Here is a 21,131-nt window from a genome sequence, read left to right on the forward strand (position 1 = left end):
CCCGCTCACTGGGTCCCAGGCGCGTTCACCATCTTGTCCTACGGCTCCACTGAGCACCGCCATCTTCGTCAAAGGGAAGCTTCCGGCACATTGTGGGGAGAGGGGAGGCTGTTCGTGTAATTTACACTTTCTTTATGTTTTTCTTTCTCGTCCCCTCCTAGGAAAGAACAGCTGGAAGCTGCAGCCAGGTACGTTTCTGATCACGCATCGCCTTCTTCCCACCACCATGGCGGGACAGAGGGTCCGGTTCAATATGGCGGAGGGCCCCGGGGCAGCATGCCAGTTATGAGGCAGAGTTCGGGGCTCGCTGCCGTCGCTGACCACCATATTCCTCTGCCGTTTCCATGTGAATTTACTCAAGGACAACTCACCTGTGATCACAGCCACAGGCACTTAGTGAGCAAGACACAGTTCTGTGCCTGGAGTCCCGCCTATGTTTGTCTCATTTCGTCCTCACAACCGCAGTGTAAGACAGTCCCGGGTACCCCCGATTATGGGTTGAGGTTGAGGCTCAGAGAGTTTGAGTTATCCCTCTTGGGTCACACAGCTCTTGAGACGCAAGATCAACATTCGGACTCAGGTCTGACTATTAAGACCACATTCTTTCCATTGGATATTGCTTCACTTGCTTCTTGGGTTCACACACGGCTCCTCAAAAAGTGAATCAAGACTAATTCATGATCCCCAGTAAACCATGCTCACTACAGACTGCTGCAGAGGCAGGTTGGGCTTCTGGATTATGAGTACTTGTGTGCCCCTCCCTTCTCTCTCCCTGTCAAGAAGATGTCACAATATCAGGGACACTATGGACCCTACTCGAGACTGTAAAAAAAAAAGATAACCTCTCACAAACGTCAGTTAAGTTATATATTTATAAATATTAATAACTATAAATACAGATGTCATTTAATCTGTTATGTTGAGCAACTACTTGTGAGGCCTTGCAGTCTCCTGGACACTAAGTTCAACATCTGTCCTTCTAGAACTGACAGAATTCAGGTAGAGAGGGTAGCAGGACCCTGGGCCACATGATAGGGGGAATACTTGAAGACAGTGACCTTTGGGAGGCTGAGTCAAATCCTTTTGAATGGAGTCCATGATGGGGTCCCATCCCAGACATAATTCCTCTTGGGAGAAACAGTGACAGACACACCAGTTAAATCACATACAGAACAGCTATGACTTCCTGGCTCTTTTGTGCGTGTTTTCGAAAGGATGGAGTGTTTCTTGCCTGGACCTGGTTTGGACTGTAGGGACGTTGGGGGAGATGGTAGAGGAGGGCAGGAATGAATGACAATGACCACCTCAGGGGACATTTGCTAGAGCAGCTGTGGCAGGTTACAGAGGCAGGCGGAAAGACCTCAGATATCTTCTCCCAGATACATGTGTAGAAGCCGAGGCGCCCTTCATAGAAGAGGGCAGACTCACCCCAAATTGCGGGTCTCAAGACTGCCAGAGGGGTACTTGTCCTCTCCTTCTCTCGTGACCAACAGGGTTTTGCATCCTGCATCATGCAGGCATTGACGCTGTAAGTGAATTGCCACATCCACCTGAGAGCCTTTTCTCTACAGACCGAACAAGATTCAGCCAAATTGCATTGGATTATGCGCTTCCGGCTTCATGAGAGCCTGGGTAGATGCCTTCTGAGGCTTTGCTAGGGATGCCGCCCCGGTCCTCAGAAAGGGGCTGTCTGGAGTCTCAGCAAGATGTTCATGCGCCTCTCCAGAGCTCCGTTAGGGATGCGGAAGGAAAACGTGTTTCACGATTTCTCAGGGTGAGAGTTCCCAGGTGTTTGCTGGCTCATCCTCCCCGGGGAAGAAGAACGAGGTCAGTTACATAAGCCACTCGGTCCCCCTCGTCCAGGCTCAGGCACAAATATTTTGGGTTTGCACAGCAAACGGGTTGGCTGACAGATTGACAGGTGAACTACCAGGTGTGATTACAGCCGGGAGGCCGGGCGTGAGACCTAGAGGATGTTACAGGTGAACTGTCGATGGAGACATCCATTCCCTGACCCCAGAGGGCAGGGAGCAGGGTGAGAGAGTGGTCAGCAGTGGACATGTGCATGCGACGTTTGCTCGCTGATGGCCATTTTCCACCTTTGTGTTAGCGTCTTCAACAAGTTTCCGGCTAACTGGTGTTTCAGTCTTACTCATTGCTTTTTAAATAGCCAAAACCAGATTGGAGTTCATCTCCTTGTCCCCTCCAAGCATGGGTGGTCCACACTTCTGTTTATTCGTTGGGCTGATGTAAGTGTTCTGTTCTCTGTGACTTAACATATCTCGGTTCTGCATTGGGGTAAGAAAAAGGAAGTTCGTCAACTTAATGGAAAGAGCTCAAGCCCATGGTTGCTCACTAAGCCTGTCCCCCCACACACACCTCAGAGGGTCGACACAGAGATGAGCTTCTCTAGTGCTGAGGACGGGGCCACGTTGACTGCTTTGATTCGTGCAGACTTGTTTGAGGAACCTTGGTCCCACTGACTTCCTACAATGGCTGGGAGGTTGGCTTGGATCATTTTATGCTTCTCGGGATCTGTGATTCTGAGGCTAATCAGAAGGAAGAGAACCAGCTTCTATTGTGGGCTTATGAGGAGCTGAGCACTTTTCCTAGGTTGTCTTAATTAATTCTTATAAAAACAGAGGCAGCTGACACACACACACCCTCACCCCTTTGTACCACTCATGGTGCCCCAGGTAGGACTCAGAATTTCCCTATGAAAGCTTTTGTTTTGTATTTAGTCAAAACTAGATCTCTCATCCTCTCTAGACCATGAGCTAACACGGAGCCTGAAGTATATTTGCTGAATGAATAAATAACTGACTTAATGAAGGGAGTTTTGTACCATCATTTTACTTGTGTAGAGACTGAGCTCAGGCATTTAGTTAACTAGCACCTTAGCCAAGCACAGAAGTAGCCAAGGTGGGGATTTGGAGGGTGGGTCTGTGTGACTGGACCAGATCGTATCAGGCTGCGGCCCACTGCGGCACATTGGATTGCCATGCCCTCCTGTACCCAGGGGTAGAGCATGAGCTCAGTGAGTCTCACAGACACATGAACTTGGCATTTGTTCTCTCTTGGCCAGGATCTCCTATCTCATCTTTTCATATAGCTCAGTCCTTCACTTCAGTTGGGACTCTGTCTAATGTCACCTCCTGAGAGAGCCCCTCTTTGACCCTCTACCCACACCCCATCAGTCTCTATGCCCTTAATCCTACTTCATTATCGTTGTTAGCATTGATGACTATCTAATATACTATGTATTTGTTTCTCGTTTGCCTTCTGTACTAGATAAAATGCCTCCAAGGGGTTGGGCTCTGTTTTGTTCACTGCATTATCTCTGGCACCTAAAACAATGCCTGGAACACAGCCTGAGACATGGTTAGCTTACTGAAAAGACATGGTTAGCGTACTGAAAAAAGTGGGTGGGTGAATGGGTGGATGGATGGATGGATGGTCAAACTTTTATTCTACAAGTGTCATGGACACAGTCGAAACTACCTTGGACTAAGAGGGAAATGTAATGGCTCACATAGTCACCCAACGAAGAGGGTGAGATCCCCAGGAAACAAGGAATGGAAGTCTTCTGGAATTTCTCTTTTCCTCTCTCATCCCCACTTCTTTCTGGTCTCACTCTCTTGCTGCCCTTCTGCATACTGATGACTATGCGGATGCAAGCAGCCCCATGACCACCTATTTTTCCCTCTTTCTGTATCTGTCCTTCACTCAACTCCAGTTTGAGAAACCCCAGGGAAGCACTTAGATTGACCCAGTCTGGGTCACATACTCATGCCTCGGACAATCTATATGACCCAGAGAGAAAGAGGCTACTACTGACCAAACTCTGGGTCCTGTATCCACCTGTTAGTGTGGGTTCAAGATGCTATGATTGACAGCTCACAGTAGAGTCACTTGCTTGAAGTTGGCAGGAATCAGTACCCCAGCAGAACAGTGTCCTTTTCCCCAGCGTATCGGGGACGAAACACAAAGCAGACAAATACGAAGCTGCCCATGACAGGCATAAATTCCACCTGAAAATTTTCAAGTGCCTAAAAATAATACTGCATTAAAGAACATCAACAAAAGACCATACTGAGGCTCATTTATTCTATGGATGATTCCAGAAAAGACTGGTAGTTTATGGTAGGAACATCACTTTAAACATCAATTGCAACTCTTCAGTAGACATGCAGCAGAGCCGATAATTAGAGGCATTTGTCTCATAGAAAATCGTGTTTTTGTGAATTTTCAAAACAGGTAACTGTGTTGACAGCAACTGCTTGCTTGAGCCATACTGTTTACTTTGTATTTTCAAACAATTCAATCTGAACAGCGGCGTCCGGGACTCGGCTCTTCTGTAGCCATCTTTGGAGAGGGAGTATGTTCATCTGAGCCATCTTCTTTATCTCCTATCTTGTTATATCCTTCCCATTGCAGAGCTCTCACATTTAGTAGAGGATCATCCTTTGAGTCAGAGAATTTAAATACAATCACAAGAATTTATGAAGAAGGCTTACTGCTTGCCAGGTAAAGTTCTCAGCACATCTAGCCCTCATAGCTGCCCTGATAGGGAAGATAACTATTTTGAATCTCTTTTTTTATGGATGAGAAACCTGAGGTTCAGAGAGGCAAGTGATTTGCACACGGTCCTGCAGCTAGATGGTAGCAGGAACAAAACTGGATCTGGTTCATCTGGCTCCGTGATGTGTGGACCCAGCCACTCGGCTGGTAGTTTCAAGTCATTGGGAGCAGTTAGGTAACTGTACTCAGTCACCGCGGGTGTCCCCTTTGGCTTGTTTTGTTTTCTTCTACTCTTCCTTGGCTCTCTGTGGCTGGAGTTCCTGCCATGAGAGGAGGTATGTTTCACATGTTACTTCCTCCCTGTGACGTTGGCCCCATGAAATTGATCTCACAGGGTGACAGATGATGTGGGCAATAAATCTCTTTCCACGCCCTAGAATCGAAGACTGTTAAAGGTATGCAGGAATTTAGAGATCAGTGAATCCAATCCCCTAATTTTACTGATGGGAAAATTGTTACCGAGAGCAAAATAAGAGTCTTGGACACAATTCCATAGCTATTAATATTTTGTCCCGCTGTGCAGCCCCTGAAACACTGGTCCCAGGCTGCAGAGTAAGACTTGGACCAATTTCGTTTAACCCCAGAGTGATCCCCAACATGCCCTGAGGGCTTAGTCTCAGTTTTCTTTTTGGAATGTGGGGGAGTGTCTCTGAATTATGAGCTAATTGGGAAATAGGAATCCAAAACAGATCAAAATATAGGCCACATTTGCTGGGCAAAGCAGGATTGGCTCTGGGAGCAAGAGTGAATGTCCTAACACTTCCCACTACGTTTGACCTTAGGATCAGCCACACAGAACAGACACTCTCCCAGCCAGACACCTGGGGCCATTGCTTGTCTGACCCCATGGAGCACTGACAACCAGAGAGAGACCACGTATGACCTTGAATACAGAACTGACCTTCAATACAGAAGCTCACCCAATCAAGAAGATGAGTCAATGGTTATTTCACACACCCCATAATCAGATAATTCGCCTCTTTCCATGGGGAAAAGCTGGTAGAGGACCAGAGATTTCTTCTCAATTCTTCTAATTGTGTGGACATTCCATATTTATGGCTCTGCTAAAGTATGCAAAAAAGATGGTCCTCCCTACCCTTCATTGTAGCCCCTGTCTACCTATGAGCGCATCATTCCGTAGCACACAAAAATGTGTTGCAGCTCTCTGGCTTGGTTATCAGACTAAAAACAGTCCTCATGCACCCACTGTGCCCTCGTTTTTGCTGCCTTTTCCTGAGGATTCCATAACATATGACCACAAACTGAGCGACTTAAATCAATAGAAATTTATCCTCTCACTGTTCTGGAGCCTGGACGTCCAAAATCAAGATGTCAAGAAATCAAGGAATCAAGAGCCATATTCCTCCAGTGGCTGTGGGGGAAGAACCTTTCCTTGCCTCTTCCTAGCTTCTCGTGGTTGCTAGTAATCCTTGGCCTTCCTTACCCTTGCGGACCCAACACTCCATTTTCTGCCTCCATTTCCACGTGGCCTTCTTCTCTCTGTGTGCATCTGTGTCTCTCTGCACCCAAACCTCCCATTCCTTTCTCTTATAAAGACACAAATTGTTGGATTAAGAGCTCACCCTACTCCAGTATGAGTATGTCTCAACTTGATTACATCCAAAAAGACTGTTTCCAAATAAGGTCACATTATAGCTATCAGGTCAGGGCTTGGGCATATCTTTTGGGGAACACACTTCAGCCTTTCACACTTGCCAAAGGCAAGCACAATTTGCTTGCATACAAGGTAGGAAGCTGTCTGAGCAGATCCAGGATGCATGATTTTGAGAGGGACATTTATGAGAGTTAGAGTCCAATATCCCCTACACAGATGAAGACACAAAGCCTCAGCAAGGTGAAACAACTTACACAAATCCCAGCCCAAATCGCACAAATAGAATTGGATCCTATGTCTACCTGGCTCCCTCCTGATCTGTGGTCCTCTCCTCTTTAACCAGGGACTAAAAATAATCAGTTGGTGGAATTAGGAGGTAGTCATAGCAACAGGAGCTGGGAACAGACTCCAGAATTAGACCATCAGACCTCAATGCCTGGCTGCCCTACTTACTAGCTGTGTGATCTTGAGCAACTCAAGCAGCCTCTCATGTCCTCATGTCCTTATCTGTGAAGTGGGGATAATAATAGGAACAGCCTCATGGGCTGGTTGGAATGGTACCTGTGGCCCAGTACATAGCAAATGCTCACTAGAGATGAGTGCTGGCCAATTGGCATGTTACTCATACATGAGATTTGGATACATGGAAGAAAGCAATTCTTTTAGATGAGCAACAGAGAGACCTCACATCAGTGTGTGAGTCTGTGTGTCCTCCGAGTACCAGCTGTAAATGTCCCCGAATCGTGCTTATAGATTTTCCCAGATTCACTGGATCAGAGGACTCCAAGTAGGCCATTGGCCCAGCTAACTTTGCAAACCTCTCCAGATGAGAGAGAACTAGACGAACACAACAGGGTTATTTCCAAGTCGTGAAGCTGTTGCTATAGCCCAACAGCCAACCCGGTCACGATCTTGCCTCCTCCTCCCTGCTTTATCTGTCCCCATTCTTTCTCAACCTATACAGAAGTCCCCAGTCACCTGGCCTAGGCTGCCTCATCACTAGAAGGAAGAGGTTGGAATAGGGGATCCCTAAGCCACTTCAGGTCCTGTATGCTATGAGTCTGTGGCCATGGCAGCAGAATTGGACCCATGTTATTTTGGTGTGATGGACACTGTGAGTTATGGGTCATTTTAAGAATCTTGAGTACATTATCTTGGACACATTGCCAAACCTCTCTGCCTCAGTTTCCCCATCTATATAATAGTTATGGTGAGAGTACCTACCTCCTAGCACTATTGTGAGAATTCAATGCTTAGAAGAGAGTCTTACCCATGATGAGTACTACATAGGGTTTGCTTTTATTGTTATCACTATTATTTTCCTGATTGGCATCCCCACTTCTAGGTTTCTGTGTCTGCATTCTTTTCCACATTGTTCAGGTCTGGTATAGGAGGCACATCAATATAGGTTCGAATCCTAGCCCTGCAATACTTTTCTCCTCCCTCTTACCCTCTGTCCTTCCTTCCTCCCTTCAGTTCTTTAACAGCCCTGCTTCATGTTAGGCCCTGAAGATTCCCAGAAAATTGGAACTCATTGTCTAGTGGGGAGGCAGAGGTTTCAACCAAAGAGGAGCAGTGTAGTGTTGAGGGTGCTGCTATGGGAATGTTACAGACACAAGGATAGAGAGAACAACAAAGGAAGAGAGCTCAGAGTTCTACCTATAGCAGGAGATCAGGAAAGGATCCACAGAGGCACTTTGCTTTCATCTGTCAAGGGCTAGTGCCTTTTCACCAGGCTAGGAGAGGGATTAAGACCTTAATTTTGTCCCTTCCGTCCTTCATGCTTTCATCCTTCAGGCTAACAAGCATTGGGTCCCTAGGCCTATGATCTTTCCACAGGCCATCTATTTCTATATGAGAAATCCCCAGGAATGCCAACTCTGTAAAGAAGACGGGCATGCAGATGTCCCAAGGAAAATTCACAAAAGGCATAAATAAGTGAGTCTTCATTTCTCTACAGGGAAACTTACTTTGTAGCTAGTCACAAAGTATATGAGTTACTTGGTTCTCCCAGCTCTACTATGAATGGTGTGAGAGCCTAGAGAGATTGCCATTGTCTTCCTCAGTGTTGATGCAATGGAGGCCATGTCACGCCTCAGCCCCTAATGCCACTCCACCTTCATCGTTGTCTAATCCCTAGTTAAGATCTACTATTTAAAGAAACAAAGTCGAGATAGCAACGTTCATCCATGGTCTTTTCTCAGAGAGAAAAAAATAGGACACCAAAGCCTCAAAGGTTTGGCCCATGGATGGTGACAGGTGTTTTTTGTTTGTTTTTTTACCTCTTTGTCTTCTCTGTCTTTCTTGGGACAGACCATGGTGCTAAAGGAGCCTTCTGAAAGCAGGCTGCATAGCTTGTGTAAGGCCCCACCCTTTCCATCTGGAGAGATGGAAAGTGAAAGAATGAAGGAGAGAAGGGGAAAAATTAGGGCTTTAACCCCTGTAGGTGGGATGGGCTGCTCTGTGCTGGTCACTCAGTCTGTGCTCATGGGGCTTTCACAACAAATCACATGAGACTGATTGACCGCTTCTTCCAGAAGAGTCTTCTGTGCAGTCTTCTGTGTCACTGTGCTGCAGTGACTCTACTCCTGGTTTGTTCACCATCCATTCATTCATCACCCATCCATCTATCCTCTTTTTTTAACATTTATTTCTTTATTTCTTTTGAGAGACAGAGAGAGTGCAGAAGAGGGGCAGAGAGAGAATCCCAAGCAGGCTTCCAGCTGTCAGCACAGAGCCTGACTCAGGGCTCTGCCCCATGATGAGATCATGACCTGAGCTGAAATCAAGAGTCAGACACTCAATCAGCTGAGCCACCCAGGCGCCCCCATCTGTCCTCTTTTTCTCCCTTCCATCCAAGTACTAACCAGGCCCAACCCTGCTTAGCTTCTGAGATCAGACGAGATCGGGCGCGTTCAGGGTGGTATGGCCGTAGACTCCATCCTCTTTTTCAACGACTATTTTTTAAGACGTTTCTGTGTCCCAGAAACCATTTTAGGGATTGTAGCTTCAGATAAGAAAGGCAAGGTCTGTAAGTGTTTGTTTGACAGGATGCCTTCCTTCCTGACACATCCCAAACTTCAACTTTTGTTTTTCTCTTGTTTTTTTTTTTTTAATTGAAATTGTATTAGCTTTTCCAGGACACACATGCCCAACGAAGGTGACATGAGGAGGGTGGGGAATTAAAAACATCCATTGAAAACAACTCCCCATTTTCCGCTCCTCCCGGCCCCGGGCCACCACCATTCTACTTTCTGTCTCTGTGACTTTGACTCCTCTAGAGTCAACAAGTGGGATCATATAGTGTTTATCTTTTTGTCACTTGCTTATTTCACTTTACTTAATATTTTCAAGATGAATTGCAGCATGTGTCCAAATTTCCTTCCTTTTCAAGACTGAATAATATTCCATTATGTGGATATACCACATTTTGTTTATCTCTTCATTCCTTGATGGACTTTTGGGTTGTTTCTACCTCTGGCTATTGTGAATAGCACTGCTGTGAACATGGGTGTTCTTTTTTAAATGCAAAACTGAGGGGCGCCTGGGTGGCTTGATCGGTTAAGCATCCGACTCTTAGTTTAGGCTCAGGTCATGATCTCACAGTTTGTGAGTTTGAGCCCCACGTCTAATAGCACAGAGTCTGCTTGGGATTCTGTGTCCCCCTCCACTGCTCATATGCATGTGACCCCCCCACACCTCAAAGATAAACAGAATAAACATTTGAAAAAATGCAGAGCCGATATACTCTCCTCAAAACTCTTGATGGCCTTCAAGTGCCCTTAAAATCAAAAAGAAATTTCTATTTTCCATCCTTAATTCTGAATCCTACTTCTAGAATCCCTGCCGATCTGGCCTCTGACCTCATGCCACTCTGTGCCTCACGATGTTCTGATCATGTGCCTCCCTTCCGCTACACAATCCCAGTGCTTGTGCCCCTTGCACCTGTATGTGATTCTTCTGCCCAGGGAGTGCTCATCCCTTTTCTTTGAGGCCTGGCCTCTTCTCACCCATCAGGTCTCAGCTTCACCATCTGGGCCACCATCATTTTAATCCCAAACTCCAGGGACCAGCTACTTAACTGGTCTTCCCATCCACCCAAAAGGCCTTCTCTGACCACTCCACCTAAGCTGACTTCCTGTTACACTCCATTACTGCCCTCTCTGTTTCCTGGTCAGATTTCTAGCAATGTATGCATCATTTGCTTATTGTGTGTTTTCCTGACCTCATCATAAGCTCACTGGAGGCCGGAAACTATGTCTGTTTCAGTTACCACTGTTTCAGTTACCACTGTATTCTCAGCAAAGAGCCTAGCACTTACAGGTGTAGACTGCATTCTCATTGAATAAATAAATAACATTAGCTCTATTTGACAGATGGAAAAAGTAAACCAGTAAGAGCTAACGACTTGACCAAAGTTGAAATATTAACTACAAAGCAAAGGTTTGAACACAGGTCTCTTACTCCAAAGTCCACTCTTTCCACCACACAGTACTCCCTCTCTCAGCTGAGATTGGATGCATTTGATTAACAGAAGATCAAATGTTGTATTCCTTCATTCGTTCGATATCATGATAATGCTTTCAGTGCTTACAATGTGCAAGGTTCCATGTTAGATGCTGGATAATTGACCAAACTGTGGGTTGCAGACAAATAGCTTACCTTTTAGTTTCTCAGTGTCAATAACGTGGGAATTTGGGTGGGATAATTCTTCATCATCAGGGGCTGCCCTGTGTGTGTGTAGGATGTCTAGCAGCTTCTCTGGCCTTAACTCGCCTGAAGCCAAGAGCATTCCCCAAGTTATGTCAATCAAACATGACTCCAGATATTGCCAGATGTCCACTGGGGGGCAAAATTGTCACTGGTTGAGAACCACTGCTTTGGGGAGAGAGTCCCTAGTAAGTCAAAGATTTCACTATGGTGGCCAAGTGCCATGGTTGAGAAAAGCCCATAAAAAGCTATAGTGAATGGGGGGGGGGCGCTTGGGTGGTTCAGTCATTTCAGCGCCTGACTCTTGATTTTGGCTCAGGTCATGATCTCGTAGTTTGTGGGTTCAAGCCCCACATCAGGCTATGTGCTGGCAGTGTAGAATATGCTTGGGATTCTCTCTCTCTCTGCTCCTCCCTAGCTTGTGTGTTCTCTCTCAAAATAAGTAAATAAACTTTAAACAAGGAAGGGAGGGAGGGAGGGAGGGTGGGTGAATGGATACGTATTTGGACCAAGAGGGCAAGCCAGCCTTGGGGCTGATGTTTGGGCCAAGTTTCAGAGGAAAAATCTGACTTTTCTTTTATCATTTAGATAAAAGAAGGGATGAAGGTTTTCCTGGGTACAGGCCATGGCATGGGGTAACCTGAGGCAGGAGCCCAGGGCAATGGCTGTTGCCAGGGCAGAGTTTAATCTTTGATTTTACTTTCCTGTCCCCAGTACATCCATTTCCAGTTTGTTTTTTTTTTTAATTTTTTTTCAACATTTATTTATTTTTTGGGACAGAGAGAGACAGAGCATGAACGGGGGAGGGGCAGAGAGAGAGGGAGACACAGAATCGGAAGCAGGCTCCAGGCTCTGAGCCATCAGCCCAGAGCCCAACGCGGGGCTCGAACTCACGGACTGCGAGATCGTGACCTGGCTGAAGTCGGACGCTTAACCGACTGCGCCACCCAGGCACCCCCATTTCCAGTTTAATTCATATTTAAAAATTGTCTGCACTTGATAAATCAGGGGCCCCAGCTATCCAAGAAAACCTGATGTCAGTCCCAAGGGAGGCTTTTCTTGGGAGACCTCTAGGACCCTCCAAGCACAAGGCCTGAATTATGTGCTAGAAATCCATACGGAGAAGGGCAGAGATGGGTTTGAGTTTCAGCAGCGGACTTTGCCTTGCATCTGATTATCCTTTAGGGTCTCGGATCCCAGGCAATGCAATTAAGAAGTAAGCTGATCACCCACTTTGCTGGAGGCAGAATTCCGTAACCCTCTTGGGTGTGATGGCCGGGAGTAAATCAGAGCTGAGGTTCCTGAATTGTGCCTGATGTCTCTGGGTTCCGAACGCTGTGGGAATCTCTCTCTCGTAAACCGTCCTCTGTGGCCATGGCGTGTTAAGTAAACATCGCCAAAGCAACTCAGACTGTGAGAGGTTACAAGGAAGCATTGAAACGTCAAACGGGCAAATCCTAAATCCCTACATAGATAGAACCAAGAGGGTCCTCTCATTAACTTTCTAACACTCAGGCGTTTCTGCTGAGATTTCGAGCCAGGACCCCCTGGCTGCCATTACTTTTGACTTGCTTAGCCGATCTGGAATTAAGCTCCTCATATACTTACCTCCTGCAGAGGTCAAATTCAGTGATAATGACGAGTGTGTGAGACTGGCATTAGGAAGCACTGTAAAATAATATATAAACCCCGAGAACTTATCTCAGTTCATTAAACACACACACACACACACACACACGATTTTTTTGTGGCTCAGGAAATTTTATCCATCCGTTAGCCTTCTATGGCTTCTGAGGGAAGAGAATTATTTACCGAGATAATGGTGACAGCCAGCATTTGCTGAAGGCTTCTCCAATCCTCATTCCAGAAGTCGGCTAAGCACTTTCCATGCAGCCCCTCACGTAACCCTCACGCGGCCCCTCGCAACGAGGGCCATCGTCACTGTGCGTGGGAGGAGCTGGGGCCCGAGACCATGACTTGTGTGTCTCAGGTCACGTGTTTCAGGACCTTTCCACGCGGACTGGAATTGTCCCAAAGACCGTGATTTTCACGGCTACCCTGAACAGGAAGGGCAGGGCGTGGGCTCAAAGATGACCAGGCCGGGTCTTTGCTTTACGGGGACTACACGTTCCGGGGGCTGGGGGGGCCGACGTGGAAACACATGGTCTGCACACGGTGTGTTAGACACAGTGTTAGACACACTGCAGTGTGTCGTTGGACCACGTGGGGAGTACCTGATTTCCAAGGGAAGACGGGTGATGCTCAGGCCGTTCTAAAAGTAGCCGGCAACGAGGGGCTCCCAGGAGGCAGGGCTCATAGCAGCTGGAGGAGGTGGGCGCACCTAGGCATGCTGTGGGGACTCAGGGCTGGGCAGGAGGCTCGGTGCAGATGGGAGGACGGATCTGTTTGGCGGGATAGTGAGACACGGTCAGTAGGCAGCAGACAAGGAGAAGCAGACCTGAGAAGAGACTGTCCTGACGTCCCCCTTTTACTGAGCTCCTGGGTTGGAAAGCCTTCTGTCTGTTCAGCCAACTTTCTGTCTCATCCAGTATTTTTAGCCCACAGGCCCTGTCCTATCAGTCATTCATCTAGAACTGGTCTGGAGAGCCACTCCGAAAATTTTGTCTTTGACTCAGGGAGGATAAAGCCATCTGTGTCCTAGAGTTCCCCTGAATCTACCCCAGTCAGACTATTAAGGTAACAACGCTGGGTGAGAGAGAACCATCCAGAGGGGGCCATACCGCCCATCCGTATACTCATCTGTGTGTTTGTTAACCAAACGCATCCTCGTGCCTTCTCTACGCCAGGCTGGAGGCAGGAAGCATTATGGATGTTACCACGTGTAATGCTCCCCAGGCCTCCATGCAGCAGGTGTTGTTAGGCCCGCTTACCATTGAGGACCTGGTGCCCAGAGAGTGCGGGGCACCTGCTGGGCAGGGGGAGTGTCCCACCCTCCTCCGTGGCCCCCACGCCCTTGACCTCTCCCACTGCATCAAGCCACAGAGACACCAGCAGCTCCTGGCAGGAAGCACGGGGCTGTCATAACCCGACTCCTTAGAAATACTAAATCAGCTCAGGCCAATGCAGAGCCTTCTTCAAAAACCCATATTCACTCACTCACCATGTATGCCACAAGTACGCGGTGCACCTACTGTGTGCCAGGCCCTGTGTAGGGTAATGAGGGGAAGCCACCGAGTGGAGTGTATTGATGTGCGAAAACTTGTAGGATGGCTTTTCTCTGGTAGGTGTCCTGCAAAGAAGGCCTTTGTCCTCATGCCCGCTAGGGTGAGGGGTGGAGGTAGAGAAATAGAGTGAAGAAATTAATACTTACAGGTCACCTACTGCGTGCCAAGCTCTGTGCCACATCCTTGACAAACATCGTCTCATAGCAACCGGGGGAAGCAGGGAGTGGTCGTCCCCATTTTAAAGATGAGGTAACTGGGGCACCTGGGAGGCTCAGTCGGTTAAGCGTCTGACTCTTGGTTTCAACTCAGGTCATGATCTCAGGGTTCGTGAGTTCAAGCCCCGCGTCTGGCTCTGTGCTGACAGCACAGAATCCTGCAAGGGATTCTCTCTCTGTCTCTCCCTTTCTCTCTCTGCCCCTCCACAGCTTGTGTGCATGTTCTCTCTCTCAAAATAAATAAATACACTTAAAAAAATAATAAAGATGAGGTAACTGAGTCTCAGAAAGGGCACGGGTTTGCCCAAGGTCACCTGGATGGCAAGGGGTGAAGTTGGATGCAAGTCAGGCACTGCTGGCTTTTGCACAAGGGCTTTTTATGTTGGACTTATTAATCATTTGCTTGGTCGGTTGGAACCAAGAACACTTTCGGCAGTATGAGGAAGTCCAGGGACCCCTTCTCAGAATACCCATCTTGAATTCATAAATGAAATGCATACGGTTACAAAAGACACTGATTATACTGACAACTGTCAAAATACATGCACATCCGAGATGCAGTCGTGTCTGTGTTTCTCGGTGATGGATTTAATGATGAGACCTGGGGCCGCTTGAATACTGACATAATTCTGAAACACTATGAGCACAGCAGTCCCTGGAGAGAACCAGATAGCAAATGCTCTGTGATTTCTGTTGTGGACGACACAGGTTGAGACCGGGGCACTGAGGATAGTACTGGGGTTTATTGCCTACATTCGTAATTGAAAGATATGCTGATTTCAGTGAGTAAAGATATGGTGTTTTCCCCCATCCAGGCTTAGGGACCGCTTCGCCTCCCAAGTCCCATCCTTGGGGGGCGTCTGTGGCCACCGGGTTAGGGTGCCTGCTTCCTGTAATTCGTGTCGTTTATACTGTTCGAGGAACATTTGAAAGGCTTTTTCTGTGAAAGTTGCTACCTGGGCACCATGGAGTGGAGGAAGTTATGGAGGCAGAGATGACGGGACAGGGGAAGGCATGAGGCTCGGGTACCCGCTGCTGGGAGCCAGGCACTTGATGTCCCGTATGTCATTTGAGCTCCACCTAAGCATAGGAGGAAAGGGAAGTGCAGAGAGGTTAAGAAACGTGCCCAAGGTGTCATGGCTTATAAATTGCCAAGCCCTGTGCCACCCCGAGCTGCTAAGGCAGATTGAGCCCTGAGGGCACGCCTCCCCCATCACACGTGGAGGTCAATGTGTGAGTCTTTATGGAGAGGGCCGGGTGATTACGAAAGCCTGCACTCAAGGAGGAAAATTGTTCACTTTTGCTTATTTTGTAGCCAAAAGCTGGGTCTCTTGGATCGGGTTCGCCTTTCTAATCCTCGTGGTAGCAATACTAAAGGAAAGCTATTTACCCCTCTGAATGTAGATGCCATAGAAGAAAGTCCTCCTAAAGAACCAAAGCCTGTTGGCTTAAACAATAAAGAACGCTTCCGCACCGCCTTCCGCATGAAAGCCTACGCTTTCTGGCAGAGCTCTGAAGGTGAGGCCTGTCTTCTCCCTCACTCTGTCTCCTCCACTTCTCCCTTTGCCATGCCCGCCCCTTCCTCACCTCCCTCCCTCCCCGGTTGAATACTGTCCAGTCTGCAGAGTAGCCCGTCTCCACCCTTCCTGAACCAACTTCTTGCTTTATCCCATTCATGTCCTCTGGGCTGGGGGCGCCTGTAATACATCCCCACACTTCAGGGAGCAGGGGGGTCCCAAGGTAGCTATTCTCTATTCCAGGATCCCCACATTCGTCTGCACAGACCCCTCCAGGGAGCCTTGGGGCTTACTGCCATAGTTCCAAAGCGTAGCCACATTGAGGTGCATTGCCATGGAGGTCAATTTGAAGGACATAGGGGGCCAGGTGCAGAGTGATCTGGAGACCCAGGGGCCTCAGCACCCCAAGGGGTGGGAAGAGGTGATAGAAATGAGCCCAGTAGGTGGCAGTGGGAACAATACCTCGGTGTGTCCCTTGTGCTTATGACAAGGGAGGATAAGCAGTGCTCAGAAAGTGACCCCACAAGGTCTCAAGGGTAGTGACTGAATCTGGACTCAGGTGTGTCTGATCATAAGCCCCATGAGGATGCCCTCTACTGCTTCTGAGAAGTCACTCAGGGCCACAGAACTCACGTCACCGCCTTCCTGGCCTTCTCCCCAGTCAACAGTCCTGAACGTGGGCATCTCTGACTCCTGTCTGGAGCATAGGAGATGCCACGAAGGCCTGAATGGCATCACAACTGGAGAACACCACGTGGTTTCACGAAGTGGGGGCAAGGACTCTGGCGGTTGAGCTTAGAAGGCTCTGACTGAATGGGGTCCCCAAGCCTTTCTAAGCGCCGTGGCCTGCTGGTTGATATGTGTGTCTCCCTCCCAGATGCTGGGACAGGTGATCCCATGGCAGAAGACAGGGCCTACGGGAATGACTTCCTCATCGAAGAGATGATCCCCACCCTGAAGGCCGCCATCCGAGCCGTCAGGTGAGGCCCCTTCCTCCCCACAGTGGGCCTCCCCAAGCCCCAGTTCAATTCCTACAGGATACTGGCTTTGGGAAGGTGTGTGGGAACTTGAGTAACTCCTGAATCAGGTCCAAGAGTATGTCAGTACTCCAAGGGAGATGCTGCTGGAAGAAAAATGATCTCTACAGCAGCAAGGCATCCTGGGTAACTCTTGCTCAGGCTCCTGACGGTATTTCTAATTGTCATGCTTTTTGTCTGGCTTTGGCCAGGAGAGGGGGAAGGGCATGTTGACATGGAGTTTTCTTCCTTTATAGGCTCCTTACCCAAAATAGCTTTTCTTATCTGTCTTCATCCATTGATATTTTCAACAAAATAGTCAATTATAGGATTTGTGTGTGTGTGTGTGTGTCAGACGAGACTATAATCTACCCTGGCCAGTTTTTGTTTTGCCTCAGAATTCCAGAAGAAAATTAAAAAAAAAAAAAATGCTTACTTACGGAAAACTTTGATCAGCATATGGGCTTACAAACAGTCTACAATGGTGGCTGTGAATTCTAGAAACTAAGTTGGATTCTCCAAGAATTAGTTGGGAAATTTTCAGCCAGAGTCCTAGCCCATAGATCAGGGAAGCACAATAGTGTCACAATATGTGAACCTCGGCAAAGCCGTTGACCTGTCATCTCATGACACCCCATGTGCAATGTGACAGAAATACAGCTGGACAAAAGCACAGCTACCTAGATTCATAACTGGTTGAAAGATCTTATTCAAAGAAAACCAGTGAATGAATCTGTGTCAACCAGGAGAGAGGTCTCTGCTGGGATGGTCCACGGTCTGGCTTCTACCCTGTTCTTTTTAGAATTTTTATCGATGCCTTAGTTCAGGCATTGGCCAACTTTTTCTGTAAAGAGGAAGATAGTGGGGCGGCTGGCTGGCTCAGTCAGTTGAGTGTCCGACTTCAGCTCAGGTCATGATCTCACGGTTCGCGGGTTTGAGCCCCGCGTCGGGCTCAGTGCTGACAGCTCAGAGCTTGGAGCCTGCTTTGGATTCTGTAGACACAGAATCCCTCTCTCCCTGCCCCTCTGACGCTCTCTCTCTCTCTCTCAAAAATAAATAAACATTAATGTTTTTTTTTTTAAAGAAGAGGAAGATAGTAAATATTTTAGACTTTGTGGGTCACAGGTCTGACCCTGTTGCAAGTACTCAGCTCTGACTTCGTAACACAGATGCAGCCATTTACCATACATATGTGAATGGAGGTGGCTGTGTCCCAACATAACGTTACTTTCAAACACAGGCAGTAGGGCAGATTTGGCCTTCGAGCCACCCCCTGCTGACCGAGCTGTGTAAAGGGCAGGCTTATCAAATGACACCCAGTTGGAAAGGATGGCACGTACACTGGATGGCAGAATCAATACGCCAAAATAGTGTTGAGAGGCTGCCGTGGACTATAACAAACAAGGAACTCTGAAGGCCCTGCGGAAAGAGATGTGCGCAAGTAGGAGGAGCGGGGGCCTGGGGTAGGCCGCGTTTCCCAGCCCCGGCCTACAATTAGGGGTGTTAACGGACGCCGTGCTCGATGGGGGTTGACCCCGTGATGGGGTTTTCAAGGAACATTAGCCATCTGGGGTGCCTTTATTGGTTCCCAGGATTATAGAGATGAGGGTTTGGCATCTATGAGTTTCAGGTGCCCCACTTTACTGAGAAAACCTGAGAACAGAAGCTAGTTCCTCTTTTTTAGGCGCTCACAAGCCAAATAATTAAAGAGGCTGTTGAAGAAGAAATTTGTCAGCTGTCCTCAAATAGAAGGCAGTGTGTCACAGTGATTAAGAGCATGACACTTGTCAGCATACAAACCTCGGTTTGAGAACAGCTCTGACATTATTAGCCAGATGGCCCTGGGAGGATGCTGGAGCTCTCTGGACCACAGCCGCACCATCTACGAGTTGATCTATTAGCAGATGGTTCGTAACATACTTAGCTCAGTGTCTGCCCTATAGTGCATGCCCAGTAAATGTTACCACTTATTGTTACTATGATTTTATTGTTATTCAGATGACTGAAGGGAGGTAATCATGAAGACCAGAGGCACTAGTCAGCCTCATTCTGGGTGGTTTGAAGGGAACCGGGACCATGAGTTGGAACTTCCCACCATCAAGTCATTTTCTCTTTGGTTCTTTTCTCTCCCTGCCCCTGAGTTTGTTAGACTTGAATTATAGTTTCCTTCTCTCTCTACTGATGAAGCACAAATGTCTCTACCTCACCTTGCAGAATTCTACAATTCCGTCTCTATAAAAAAAAATTCAAGGAGACTTTGAGGCCTTACGACGTGAAGGATGTGATTGAGCAGTATTCTGCAGGACATCTCGACATGCTTTCCAGGATCAAGTACCTTCAGACAAGGTAAGACAGTGGCATCTAGAGGAATGATGCTCTCTTGAGCACTAAGGAGTCAAAGCCAGATGAGCCTAGACCTTAGGGTGAAAGGCCCTCAGAAATGATCCAGAATGCCGGGGAGAAAGTTTAAGAACAAAAACATTCATCAAGCACTGTGTACATCAAGGCCGACAAGCACCAAACAGGCCGTGAAGAAGCTCTGTGACATTGACCTTGGCCAAGGTCAACACCCCAATCAGTCCTGGTGGAGAGAAGGCGTATGTCTGGCTAGCCCCTGACTATTATACTTTGGATGTTGCCAACAAGATTGAGATGATATCAATTTGCCCAATTCTAAATACAAATTTTTCACTATATTGAAAATGTTTGAGTGTTATTTCTAATAGTGAAAATATGGAAACACATCAATGCCCAAATAATAATTGCCACCATTTTTGTTGAGCACCTACACCTATGTGCCTAATCCTTTGTAACCTCATAAGGTATTGCATTGTGGGTGTCCTTTTACTGATGACAGAACCAAAGCTCAAAGGGCAATGGAGTTACCCAAGATTAATCAGTGGCAGAGCTGGAAGTCACACGAGATCCAATTGGCTACACAACTCCTGTTCTGTCTGACACACCACACTCCACTTCCCCAATTATATAAGTACTGATTAAGAAAAAAATGGTGTCTGCTCTCATTAAAAAGTTATGCAACCATCAAATGACATTTAGAAAATGTATAGGATGAGATTAAAAACTTATGTCCTCTTTGAATATATATATGCACAATATGATTACGAATAATAGTCGGACATATATACATATGCTTAAGTATATACAAATGGTTATGTTGATATATATTCTCTGCATCGATCTTATGACACTAATAATATATACATACAATATGATTACAAAAACACATGCACATACATTTACTCAGAAATATATACATGTACTCCCCATAGGGAACCTACAGAAAAGGACTATGTCTTCCGCCAGAGGATTACAGTGGCTGTACCGAGAGAAAGAGTCCATATGTGATTTTTTTTCCAGTTTTTAAATTTATCAAATCTTTAATGAATTTTAAAAATATTCTTTTAATAAGAAAAACCGTTTATTTGTGTGTGTGTTTCCTAATGTTATTTAACGTAGATGTTACAGTAACAATAATATGTTAATATTTTTTACAACTTCAGTCAATATTCACATACGTTGTTTATTTTATTTTATTTTAATTTTTTAATTTTATTTAAATCCAAGTTAGTTAAAATATAGTGTAATAATGATTTCGGGATAGAATTTAGTGAAAACCGTTTTAAAAAACTGAAGGACAATATGATGTCAAGACATAGAACTGACATCATGAGACCAAAGCCCTGTGGGAGGCTCGCTCCCTGGCCTTTGTAAGATTTCCAGTGGACACAAGTCCAGTCCTGCTGGCACCTTGGGTTTCTCATCTGAATAATGTTTCTCTGCCGTAGTGTCCTGCAGAATTAACAGGACCATCAGATTGAATGAGTTGGAAGTTAACGATGATGTTGGGTTGGAGGAACGCTTATCTGTGACCTTGCTTAATCCATACCTGGGACATCGACCGTGACTTCCTAGCATAGTGGTGGGCACACAGTCAGTGCTCAATGCCTGCTTCACGAATAGATTTGCAAATGAGTTCTGAGCCTAACATGTTGCTATTTCTGCAAATATGGCTCCCTGAGAGATGGAGGGAGCCTGACGTCTAGGACAACACCAGATCAAAATACTGGCCCGTCTTTTTATTTTCTTTTAATGTTTATTTATTTTTGAGAGAGAGAGAGAGAGAGAGCGAGCATGGGAGGGGTAAAGAGAGAGGGAAACAGAGGACACGAAACAGGCTCTGAGCTGTCAGCAGAGAGCCCAGTGTAGGGCTCGAACTCAAGGACCATGGGATCATGACCTGAGCCAAAGTGGGTCGCTTAACCGACTGAGCC

The 21,131-nt window shown here is 46.9% G+C and overlaps 1 protein-coding gene across 1 annotated transcript in view; it reads left to right on the top strand.

Moving 5' to 3' along the window:
* KCNQ3 (potassium voltage-gated channel subfamily Q member 3) overlaps nucleotides 1–21,131 on the top strand; it is a 314,443-nt gene that overhangs the window by 280,049 nt on the left and 13,263 nt on the right. Inside the window, exons 9-12 of the mRNA XM_027063888.2 lie at nucleotides 162–188; nucleotides 15,622–15,824; nucleotides 16,701–16,803; nucleotides 19,054–19,185. Of these exons, the coding sequence (XP_026919689.1) occupies nucleotides 162–188; nucleotides 15,622–15,824; nucleotides 16,701–16,803; nucleotides 19,054–19,185 (465 nt within the window). The remainder of the gene's footprint in view (nucleotides 1–161; nucleotides 189–15,621; nucleotides 15,825–16,700; nucleotides 16,804–19,053; nucleotides 19,186–21,131) is intronic.

The sequence above is a fragment of the Acinonyx jubatus genome, chromosome F2 (assembly GCF_027475565.1).
Source record: "Acinonyx jubatus isolate Ajub_Pintada_27869175 chromosome F2, VMU_Ajub_asm_v1.0, whole genome shotgun sequence".
Classification (NCBI taxonomy): domain Eukaryota; kingdom Metazoa; phylum Chordata; class Mammalia; order Carnivora; family Felidae; genus Acinonyx; species Acinonyx jubatus.